The 12,653-nt window shown below is 43.9% G+C and overlaps 1 protein-coding gene across 1 annotated transcript in view; it reads right to left on the bottom strand.

Moving 5' to 3' along the window:
- LOC126199152 (gastrula zinc finger protein XlCGF8.2DB-like) overlaps positions 1-8,669 on the bottom strand; it is a 46,799-nt gene extending 38,130 nt beyond the window's left edge. Inside the window, exon 1 of the mRNA XM_049935908.1 lies at positions 8,448-8,669. Within this exon, the coding sequence (XP_049791865.1) occupies positions 8,448-8,669 (222 nt within the window). The remainder of the gene's footprint in view (positions 1-8,447) is intronic.
- Between the last annotated feature and the right edge of the window lie 3,984 nt (positions 8,670-12,653).

Here is a 12,653-nt window from a genome sequence, read left to right as displayed (position 1 = left end):
TTGCCGGTCTAGGAATGGTAGAACGATGGGTTCGATGACGGTTTGGATGTACCGTGCACTATTCAGTGTCCCCTCGACGATCACCAGTGGTGTACGGCCAGTGTAGGAGATCGCTCCCCACACCATGATGCCGGGTGTTGGCCCTGTGTGCCTCGGTCGTATGCAGTCCTGATTGTGGCGCTCACCTGTACGGCGCCAAACACGCATACGACCATCATTGGCACCAAGGCAGAAGCGACTCTCATCGCTGAAGACGACACGTCTCCATTCGTCCCTCCATTCACGCCTGTCGCGACACCACTGGAGGCGGGCTGCACGATGTTGGGGCGTGAGCGGAAGACGGCCTAACGGTGTGCGGGACCGTAGCCCAGCTTCATGGAGACGGTTGCGAATGGTCCTCGCCGATACCCCAGGAGCAACAGTGTCCCTAATTTGCTGGGAAGTGGCTGTGCGGTCCCCTACGGCACTGCGTAGGATCCTACGGTCTTGGCGTGCATCCGTGCGTCGCTGCGGTCCGGTCCCAGGTCGACGGGCACGTGCACCTTCCGCCGACCACTGGCGACAACATCGATGTACTGTGGAGACCTCACGCCCCACGTGTTGAGCAATTCGGCGGTACGTCCACCCGGCCTCCCGCATGCCCACTATACGCCCTCGCTCAAAGTCCGTCAACTGCACATACGGTTCACGTCCACGCTGTCGCGGCATGCTACCAGTGTTAAAGACTGCGATGGAGCTCCGTATGCCACGGCAAACTGGCTGACACTGACGGCGGCGGTGCACAAATGCTGCGCAGCTAGCGCCATTCGACGGCCAACACCGCGGTTCCTGGTGTGTCCGCTGTGCCGTGCGTGTGATCATTGCTTGTACAGCCCTCTCGCAGTGTCCGGAGCAAGTATGGTGGGTCTGACACACCGGTGTCAATGTGTTCTTTTTTCCATTTCCAGGAGTGTAGATGGAGATCGCTGGGGTGTGTATTAAAAGGCCGAAAGTGTGGACTACACGTTGCCGACAGTGTAAGCTCGTAATAAAATCAACGAATTTAGAATGTGTTTCCGTTAAGGAACATGGTATGAAGCCGATATTTGCAACCCCCTTACGCCGCTGCTAGATATTTCTCCAGTATTTGTAACACATTCTATCTCCATGCCATGACACAGGTTCTGCGATATATCCACTTGGTTGTAGGCGAGAGGGGACGGTGGTTGAGAATGATCACTTCCAATGACCAATCACATTAAAAAATGCAACGCCAGATTTAGGTCATCAGAAATGTACACTTTTACACTATTACGCTTTCTGGGTGAAATGCTGCCTGCAGTTTTGAACAAGTCTTTCCATTCGACCACATACCTACGTTGGATTCTATGGAGATGTCTTTTGATGATTACAGCCACTAGTAAATCATATTCGTGGCAGTCTCATATCTGGAAATGAGTCACCGTTTTCGAACCTATCTGCTACAGTAAAACTCCAATGTGGTTCTTTACGCAGCCTCTGTACATCTTGTAACTGTTTCTCACTCTCTACAGCTTTGTCCTATGATCGTCCCAATTTAAGTTGGAACTAAGCAGAAGTCAGAAAGTGTTATGCCTACCGCCTTCTGCAGCCCATGTGGAAGCAGAATGAGCTGAGTTAGTGCGTCAGGGCAGAGTTTTGACCATTCATTGGAAATAGGAAAATGTTGTCGTAGCTTCACCAATAGTGTAAGGTCAAAGGCAAACGAAGCTTTCTGCCACAACACACACACTGGACGATTTTAAATAAAAGACAGTCACAACATATGGAAACTGGATGAGTGTTACCAAGTGATGAGGACCGTGCTACTGCATTGCGGTGCGTCACCAAACTACATACAGTTTATGCAGTCTGAAGGAGATTTACATCCCTCAGGGTGCATTCACGTCTGTCACCCAAACACGCTCTCTATCATCACCATTTTGTTCCACCCAATAGAGAATAAAAATCTACGAACTATAAAAACTTCACTAGTGTCATCCAGTACAGAACTCCATAAGATTTTACCATAACCCTGGCTTACGATATATATATATATATATATATATATATATATATATATATATATATATATATAAACTAATACCATCTGTGTGCTGGCATCGAGCATATGCACTGACCCCAATTAAATATGCAGATACGGATCCACTCAGTCCGGCTTCACCATCGGAGGTTTGAGTCCTCCCTCGGGCATGGGTGTGTCGTCCTTAGCGTATATTAGTTTAAGTTAAATTAAGTAGTGTGTAAGCTTAGGGACCGATGACCTCAGCGGCCGGCCGAAGTGGCCGTGCGGTTAAAGGCGCTGCAGTCTGGAACCGCAAGACCGCTGCGGTCGCAGGTTCGAATCCTGCCTAGGGCATGGATGTTTGTGATGTCCTTAGGTTAGTTAGGTTTAACTAGTTCTAAGTTCTAGGGGACTAATGACCTCAGCAGTTGAGTCCCATAGTGCTCAGAGCCATTTTGATGACCTCAGCAGTTTGGTCCCATAAGACCTTACCACAAATTTCCAATTTTTCCACTTAATCACCTGCACAGACCAGTGTAAAATGTCATTGCCCATACTGGTGTAGGAGGACCATATCCCACAGACTGTACTACCAGTTGCAAGAGGCGGTCCCTGTGTTCTTGTTTGATACATTGTTTTATCTTTTTCCTGCTGTAATACATCCAAGCAGCATATTACACAGCTTTGTACACCGCCATAAATTTTTTTCTGCACCATGACTTCGAGGTCAGTGTCAAGTTCTAAACTGACATTAACGTATTTCTATCCATTGGCTCTCACAGAAAACTAGACATCGCACAGTGTCAATTATGTTGCTGCTGCTCCCATAACACACACACTGAATGATTGTAAATAAGATACAGTCACAACATATGGAAACTGGAAGAGTTTTGTGGTATTGTGGAGTGTTTCGAATATTCTAATATTATCTCAATGTAAAATTTATATCTTCTCTTTGTACTTCCAGAAGCTCAGCCACGTAGGAAGTAATCTCTGTATTAATTTATTATGAGCAAGAAACAGAAGGGAGACAAGTGATGAATTGGAGAGGTTCAGGGTATTTTTCAGAGGACTGTCTCCAGTCTAAGGGGGGTAAAAATCAGGCAAAGTTTCATTAAATTGTGAAGAAAAGGACAGTTTTCTCAGTGTTGGAATGAGGAAGAGAAGAGGTCAGAAGGAGATAGAAGCAGTAATTTAGACACTGGTAACATCGTTGCTACTATTTGTTATAATATGTGAGGAAAAACTGGTGCCGCGCGGGATTAGCCGAGCGGTCTCAGGCGCTGCAGTCATGGACTGTGCGGCTGGTCTCGGCGGAGGTTCGAGTCCTCCCTCGGGCATGGGTACGTGTGTTTGTCCTTAGGATAATTTAGGTTAACTAGTGTGTAAGCTTAGGGACTGATGACCTTAGCAGTTAAGTCCTGTAAGATTTCACACACATTTTTTGAAAAACTGGTCAATAAATCGGCGGAAAAGAGGAAGCGTGAGAGTAGACAACAACAGGCGGAGAATGAAGAGAGTCAAGCAAGAAGATTTTAAAAGATTCCTCGCATAGGACAATAGAATGTAGAAGATAGCGCAGAGACGTCAGACCTTATGGAAGCCACAGCAATAAGGTTGCGAAAGCACTTTCACGTCATACCTCACTCACTTTAAGAATTTAGGTGATAACTGTGGGCCGAAAGAGATATAGTGGATTTTATGGTTCTAAACCATTTCGATTGGAAATGGACTGACTGCGTTCTGTGAACGGAACTATAAACATTTTTGTCTCATACAGTCTTTTAATAGTGTGAGGGCCAAGGTTTCAACAATTAATATTGAGAACACTAGTAAACGGTCATCTTTCTAGTTAAACTGGCAGTCAAGCAGTCCTCCATTGCTGAATGTGAAAATCTCATGTGCAAAATATTAATTCACCATTTTCAGTTCTGCATCTTACAAAACAAATTTAAGTTCAATTTACAATGTGTTCTGCTATGGAACAGTATGCCAGAGTCTCAGTAATATTTTATTTTCAGCTTTGGCGAATGTTTTCGAAATCCACGAAACTGCCTTCACCAGTTTAGCAGCAGCTCAGCTAAATTCCCGGAATACCAGATTCCAGAGACGACGCTACAGTCATCACGAGGTAGGTAGCATCTGAGGTGACACCTCTGAATTCAGCCATCAACAATCTGCCGCCATTTGTGTTGCTCAGCCATACAATAATAAATCTATTACCCATCATCAGACTAAAGAGTACTACACAGTAAAAGTGTTCATATTCCTTAAAGTGATAAATGAAGGTATTACTTTGCGGGAGCTACCGAGTTTAAAACAAAGTTGTTGTGAACAAAAAATACTTTGGCACTCAGCCAGCAGCTACTTCAAATTAAAATTGCATAGTGAGTTAACTTATTCTGTGTTTTATACAAATACTACCAAGTTTTACAAACAATTTTTATTCCTCTTACACTTTATGTTCTACGTACTTACAGCTCAAGCAAAAAATAACGTACCTTATATTATTGCAACAGGACTGAATTCTTACAATACAAATTTGTTAATGCACGTCAACAATTACACATTCTTTATTAACATGTAACTCTACAAAAAAAAGAGAAACACAACGTACCACGAAGTAATTATCCAAATGGGACAGAATTTGGCAGATGTGATGTACATGTACAGACAAACTAATGATTACAATGTCAGAAGTAATTCGATGATTTATTGAAGAGAAAGAGTTTCTCAAATTGCGCAAGTCAGTAACAACCTCTGGCCCTTGTGTAAGCAGTTAATCGTCATGGCACTGATTAATAGTGCTGCTCATTGTCCTCCTGAGGGAGATCGTGACAAAGTCTGTTCATTCTTGAAAATTTCTTGGGTATTTAGCCGGGTTCCGTCTTCCATAAGGCGCGATATTTCGGCAAGCCGACTTCTTGCCATCTTCAGGCATTCATGGGGTCTGGTTGATCTCTGATGGATGGCGACTTTATATATCTCCATCCCTCTCCCACAGCCTCCATCTGGGCGGTGGTGGGGGAAGGGCGGCGCTGGGTGGTGGGGGAAGCGCTTCACCCACCACCCAGTGCCGCCCTTCCCCCACCACCGCCCAGACGGAGGCTGCGGGAGACGGGTGGAGGTATATAACGTCGCCATCCATCAGAGATCAATCAAACACCAAGAACGCCTGAAGATGGTAAGAAGTCGGCTTGCCGAAATATCGCGCCTTTTGGACGACGTTACCTAGCTGAATACCCGAGAAATTTTCAAGATTTCTGTACGCCGGGAAAACCTCAGATCACACATAAAGTCTGTTCGCTTGGCGCGTTAGGTAGTGAAACTCTCGAGGTCCATAATGCTCCAAACATTTTCAAATAGAGAGAGGTCTGGTGGCATTGCTGGCCAAAACAGGGTCTGGCAGACATGAAGACCAACAACAGAAGCTCTCGCCGTGTGTGGGCAGACATGCTGAACTGTAAGCGCAGGGTAGCTTTCTATGATGGGCAACAAAATGGGGCACAGAATATAGTCGAGGTACTGCTGTTCTATAAGGGTGTCGCAGATGACAACCAGAATGACCCTGTTACGAAAAGAAACGGCATCCCTGACCGTCACTCCTTGTTGTCGCGCTGTATGGTGGGCGACTTTCAGGTTGGTATCCTAACTCTGTCTGGGGCGCTTCCAGCCGCGCCTTCTCCGATCAACGGGTCTCAGCTGGAGTCATCACTGAAAATTCTACAGCAGCGAATTAGATTCCCAGACAGTGGTGGGATACCAACCTGCCTGTCCCCTTCCATACGACCGGACAACCAGAAGCCATTTCTTTTCATAGCACGGCTTGTCTGACCCTTACTGCACAATGATATCTAGATGGCAAGCCATCCTGGACTTACACTTCAGTAAGGTAATGCCTGCACACACATGGCGAGAGTCGCTACTGCTTGTCTTTGTGCTCGCCAAACCCTGCCTTGTCCAGAAAGGTCGTAGGATGACCGCCCTAGAACGTTTGGAGTATTACAGGCAAGGCCCTGCAACCAGCTCGGAATGTCGACGATCTAACACGACAGTTGGACAAAACTGGGCACAAAATCCCCCAAGAGGACATCAACATATCTGTCAATGAGTGCTAAGCCGAATAATTGCTTGCATAAAAGCCAGAGGTGTACCATCGTGTTGTTGGCATTTCTGAAGCTCTCGCTCTTGAAAAAAATCATCCAGATTTTCTGAAACTGTAATATTTGGTTTAATGTGCGTTAAAATTTAAATTTTACGCCAATTCTCTTCACAATTGACAATATATTTCCGTCTTGCGATAACAAACAGTTGATTCAAGTATACAAAAGCTAAGCAAGTATAGTATAAAATATAAATGGTTATAATACAAACTGTACAATTTTTACATAAGTTTAAATTCGCCCCACAGCTTTCCTCTGCACAACTAAGTGCAATTCATTTAATCTCCGAAACGCAGCTCGACATTGCTCACTTTTGGAAATATTGGGTTTGGGCATTATCTTATAATTATAGATGCTGTTGAGTATTGAAATAATTGAAATAAAATATTGACAAATATTTCTGCTACAGGTGCGTATCAGAGGTGTGTCAGATAGCGCATAGCAACTGACAAGATGTTAGCAACATTTTTGTTTTTTACACAGACTACCAGTGCAGTGCCTATCCCATGCTGTACAGAGAGCACAAAACATTATTAGATTATAGTTGACTCTGTAACATGTAATTTACGCCACAATACAAGCTCTACACCGGTGAAAAATAAAAAACATTAGCTTGGAAAGACACACTATAATAAGCGCAACACATATGGAAATCATTCGTAGACAACATATTTATGGAAATAGATGACTTATTAGAACTCAAAACGGATCAAAATTTTCAGAATAAAAAAAGAAAAGTACCTGTTGTTGGCACAGAAAATTGAAATGCACTTTGCTTAAGTCAACCCAGTTACTCAAAGTAGTTTTTCTCTTGAAAGTTCGTAAAACATGTTAAAATACGTGTAGAAAATTTATCGACAGAACACCTACTCAAGATTTTTATACATATCGTTTAATTTTGGTGTAATATATGTATTAACCTATAATATCTCCCAGAATATACCTATGTAAGCTATAAGTTACGAGTGTGCGCATTTATGATGTTGCCGCCTCAGGTCGCACTCCTGAAGAACACCTCAGCAATCAATCTTCACAAACTGCTTCAAGTGTTGTCTGCAGCTGCTCTCAAATGTAGAAGAGACACATGTCTGTTTTTTCAGACTGAACTTTAGTACTTAGGACATCTCATTAATGGCCAGGGCGTTCACCCATTACAAACACATTTGCTTGCTGTATGTGGCCTTGCACCTCCACACTGCGAGAATTACAGTCTGTGGTAGAGAAGCTCACGTATTACATACAGTTTATTCCCAACGCCGCTCAAATCGCAGCTCTCTGGCATCGCTTGCGCAGGAAAAACGTTCCGTTTGTTTGCTCGCAAGTGTCAGACTGATTTCCAGAAGCTGAAACATACTCTGCTTCGTGACAGATACATTGTTCACTTTGATCCACACAAACCAGTCGTCTTGGCTATGGGTGCGCACTCTTACGTCATCGGGGAAGTTTTGTCACATAGTGCGGTTCTGTTGGCAGGCCGACGGCCTCCGCTTCTAAGTTGTTCAAGAAAGCTCAGTGCAATTATTTGCATATTGAAAAGGAGGCTTTCCAGCTTTATATGATTCATTTGCTACACCAAGGTGACTGAGGCATCTTTCGCACAAAGCAGTTGGTGCAGCGTCATTGCAATTGGAACGCTCTCTGTGTCCTGACTGAACACTTGACTTATCATCGCCAAGCCTAACTCATTGCTGTTGTGCTCGCAGCAAATTTCCCACTGTGGTTCTTATGCACTATACTATGGCTCGTTGCACAATACAGGCCTTGTCACCGATATGTTTCCTTGAGGGCTTGCCTGAAGTGATTGTCACTGACAATGGATCACAGTTTGAACAGTTTTGCATCACATCTGGCATCAGGCAGATCACGAATGCAACATTCTGCCTGCAATTAAAAGGCGAAACAAAGTTTTGTAGAACATTTATGCAACACATGGACAAATGTCGTGCCTCCAACACATGAGATCAAGCTCTGTTGGTGCTCTTGTCTTCCTACCGCTCCCAGCCCCCGTGATGGACCATCACCTTGTTTTAATTGCAGCACCCACCACAGCAGGCGGCGCCCACTCCACCCAGACGGGCAATATATCAAACTAATGATTTGGTCTTTTACAGATTGCATGACGGATAGAGGCACTTGGACAGAGGCACCATCATGTGCTTTCTTCTATGTTTCTACTGCAGGGGCCGAGAGGATTGCTTAGATGCCACATGTGAATTTTGTGATCCTGCCACAGGCTTTGTGCTTTCAGATTCCGTGCCTGCCTGGACACAACAGCCCCCACTGCATCCGGCTCCTGCAGGCCCTGCTCCATCAATGCCGGTCCTGGAACCGATGGAAATCGACGCCCTTTCAAGATCATCGATGCCTCGACAACCACCGTCATCTGGGAATGGGCCTGTCTTCCCGGTGACTGTCCCAGGTGCTTCCTCAGATCCCTCTGCAGTTGTCGTGATGCCTCTGTCTTTATTTGCTACTCCGCTCATGGTTATGGGTGCATGCTGTCTGCTAGGTTTTTCAGATGGTGTTCCCAAGTGGACTCAGAACACATACGGGGGTGTGGGCAGGTGCTCGGCATTGGTCTTTTCAGTTCCCATCTCCTCATTACCACCTCCATCTTCGTTCGCTCATTTACACTACACAACGACAGTGAGGAGGCTTTGGGGGAGGGATACCATCCCATGGACATCAAAGTTGGCATCAGAATTGCAAGTTTCATCAGACACCAACAGCAGTCACGCAGGTCTGATGGATCCAACGGAGTGCGCCTGACAAGCCACACCTCAAGTGGCTTGGTAGTACGAGCGCTCCCTGCCGCTGCAATATAGGTCTGTCAGTGGCAGCCACGTACCCCACTCGCACTTGGAGCCTCTTCGGTATGTGATTCTACGCAGACGCCCCCTAGTCATGGCACTGACACCATCATTCGTGTTCAGTTCAGAGAGCCTCTTCCTTGTTGACACTGAGAGCTGGATTCTATTTCTTACTGTCTCATATGTAATGAGTCTTTGTTCACTTCGAGAAATACAAGTTAAGTATATCTTCTGCTTGCTGCGGTACTTGTTCGCTAATCGTTTCTGCTCCTGTCCAGCTTCCCTATGACGACAATTGCCACATCAATCTGTAGCCCACCTCTCCTCATCGTTATACAGGGTGTTACAAAAAGGTACGGCCAAACGTTCAGGAAACATTCCTCACACACAAAGAAAGAAAATATGTTATGTGGACATGCGTCCGGAAACGCTTACTTTCCATGTTAGAGCTCATTTTATTACTTCTCTTCAAATCACATTAATCATGGAATGGAAACACACAGCAACAGAACGTACCAGCGTGACTTCAAACGCTTTGTTACAGGAAATGTTCAAAATGTCTTCCGTTAGCGAGGACACATACATCCACCCTCCGTCGCATGGAATCCCTGATGCGCTGATGCAGCCCTGGAGAATGGCGTATCACAGCCGTCCACAATGCGAGCACGAAGAGTCTCTACATTTGGTACCGGAGTTGCGTAGACAAGAGCTTTCAAATGCCCCCATAAATGAAAGTCAAGAGGGTTGAGGACAGGAGAGCGTGGAGACCATGGAATTGGTCCGCCTCTACGAATCCATCGGTCACCGAATCTGTTGTTGAGAAGCGTACGAACACTTCGACTGAAATGTGCAGGAGCTCCATCGTGCATGAACCACATGTTGTGTCGTAGTTGTAAAGGCACATGTTCTAGCAGCACAGGTAGAGTATCCCGTATGAAATCATGGCGGTGAATCGAGGAAGTGCAGTACATACTGACGAAACTAAAATCAGCTCTAACATGGAAATTAAGCGTTTCCGGACACATGTCCACATAACATCTTTTCTTTATTTGTGTGTGTGGAATGTTTCCTGAAAGTTTGGCCGTACCTTTTTGTAACACCCTGTATAGCAAGTCAGACACAAAACAAAATATGTGCATTCCAACTACGCGACAAAAATATCTGCTGCGATAGCAGAAAGTGAATTACTCATAGCTAAGACATTCGCTGTGAGTGGAGTTTTGTCACTAAGGGTAACGTAACGGCATTGAAAGACCGAGACAATTCTATTAATTCAATTAATTCCTCAGCCTCGCCATGGGAAAGCACATTATAAGCCAATAAATTCATTCTAAATGTATCAAGAGTTCCATTAATTTGTATCAATGAGTACAAGTTGACAATATCCAGTGAAGCTAAAACGGTATCATTTGTTAAATGAAGGGCTGGGTTGTGTCCATCAATTCACAGGAATCTTTCACACAAAAAGCATTTGGAAAAGTATAATGTCGTTTTAATTCCTATGCTCAATTGTCTATTAAGTTCATAATTAGAGACAGAACAATTATTACCAATTATTGCCTTATGATACAAATTTAATGCTATATAAATTTTATCTAATGTCAGTATGAGTTTCTTTTTTATATGAGTACCATTAAAGTATCTCTGTCATGTTCTCCACGATGTTCTGACATGAAATATGTCCTTCTTACGTTGTTTCTTTGTAATGTTTCTCACTGATTTCATTGGTATGGCCAATGCGATTGCCACCTATCGCTCTTCGGTTACTTCTTAGATGGCTTAATTGTCACGGTCAGTTTGGCACTAGTTCACTTGAAATATCCAATGACACTGTCATATATGCCTATGTGAGATGAGATCTCTATTACATTCAGTCCATGTTCTCATTTTCGTGAGCCTTTTACTAAAGTTGGATTTAAATGTAAGCAAAATACAAATTGAAAATTTTGTGTATGGATCAGTAATATGCATAGTTCTGTGAGTACGTGTGTAGCTGCTATCGTTATTCCCTTTTTTCCCATTTTCCTGAACCTTCTTTTTAAGGATGAAATTCTGAAATGTGTAATGCTTAATTAAAAATTGTGTGATCAAGAACTTTCCAGATTCCAAAGTTGTGTCCATCTGAACGGTCGCCTACCTCTCCCATGAATGTATTTCTCCATCAAGTAATATAATTGCTGCGTCTTAACGCTATGAATGGGGTGATGTTGTGGTGTATTTCTAGGATAAAGGCGTTCATGAAAAGGCATCTTAAAAGGAAACGTTTATCTTACACTGTTATACTAAGTATGCAGAAATTAAGTGTAAAATTCGTTCAGAAAATTTTCGGATCATAATATATAGGGTTCAAGTGCCACTTGAACAGGATAAAAATCATTATGACTCAGAACAATAGCATGGCCTGGGGAGTGTTGACGTGACCGGACGTGTGTAACTGTGCTCACACAAAAGTGATTGTGCAACGGCGAAGAGGCGAATATCGTCGCCGTTTGTGGAGTAAAACGCGACGAATGGTTTTCGAAGCCGCCTCTATGCCACTGGGGCTGATTGTAAGAGTTCCTGCACCCAGATTTTTGGTGAATGCGCAGTAGCTTATACGAGTGCTACGGCTCGTGGTTCCAGCCGCCATTAAGGGCATGAGGCGTGAAGAGTTGCGTTATCCACATAGATCTCACCACCAGCACCGGCACGTCTACCCAAGGCAAGACTGCTTTTAATTGTTAATTCGAACTTTGTAGAAATGTAAAAGGAGAATATCAGTTTTTCTTTTATGCAAGTACAGAGGACAGTTATGATTGAAATTACGATGTATGTTGCTCATTGTAAAGTGTAGTACCCTCAAACATATTATAGTGAAATCAGACTGAGGCCATCATCGCCTCTTTCATTTACAATCCTTTTGTTGTAGAATACTTTAGCGTATAAGAATGCTGAAAAGAGCAATGGTCACACCGGAATGAGTCGCCATTTTATAAAAAATGGCTCTGAGCACTATGGGACTCAACTGCTGAGGTCATTAGTCCCCTAGAACTTAGAACTAGTTAAACCTAACTAACCTAAGGACATCACAAACATCCATGCCCGAGGCAGGATTCGAACCTGCGGCCGTAGCGGTCTTGCGGTTCAGACTGCAGCGCCTTTAACCACACGGCCACTTCGGCCGGCGCCATTTTATAGTTAAGTTAAATTTTTCTGAGTAACTTTTTAAGTAGCGTCACTTAAGTAATTCTATATCAATTGCTCAAAGTGTAATATCCAAAATAAAAGTTGAAGGATAGAATTTTGTTTACCCAAGTTGCATAAATAGACTTGATAGTAATTACCAAGTCAACACACAGAAATTGAAAGAGTATTTGCTTTGTTGAATCACCTTGAGTGATCAGTAATAGTAATATTAAAAATTAAGTTTAAATTCAACTCAAGCCTTTTCACTTTGAAACGAGCCAAAAATAGATTTATTCTTTTGCTCCTTCAGAGCAGGCGACCGTAGTTATAAGTATTTTCAGGAGGATTCGACGGTAAGTCTGCTGCTCTCGTCATGCTGAGAGGATTATCCACTGCTGCTAGCAGTGATGATTGGATACATAAGCTCACTACCAAGTTAAGTGGGGCAGGTAGGCAGTGGTACCGTGTGAACTGTAGGGCACTGTAGGCCGT

The sequence above is a fragment of the Schistocerca nitens genome, chromosome 8, assembly GCF_023898315.1.
Source record: "Schistocerca nitens isolate TAMUIC-IGC-003100 chromosome 8, iqSchNite1.1, whole genome shotgun sequence".
Taxonomy (NCBI): Eukaryota; Metazoa; Arthropoda; class Insecta; order Orthoptera; family Acrididae; genus Schistocerca; species Schistocerca nitens.
Note: the sequence above shows the minus strand (reverse complement) of the source record. Positions and strands in the feature narration are given on the sequence as shown.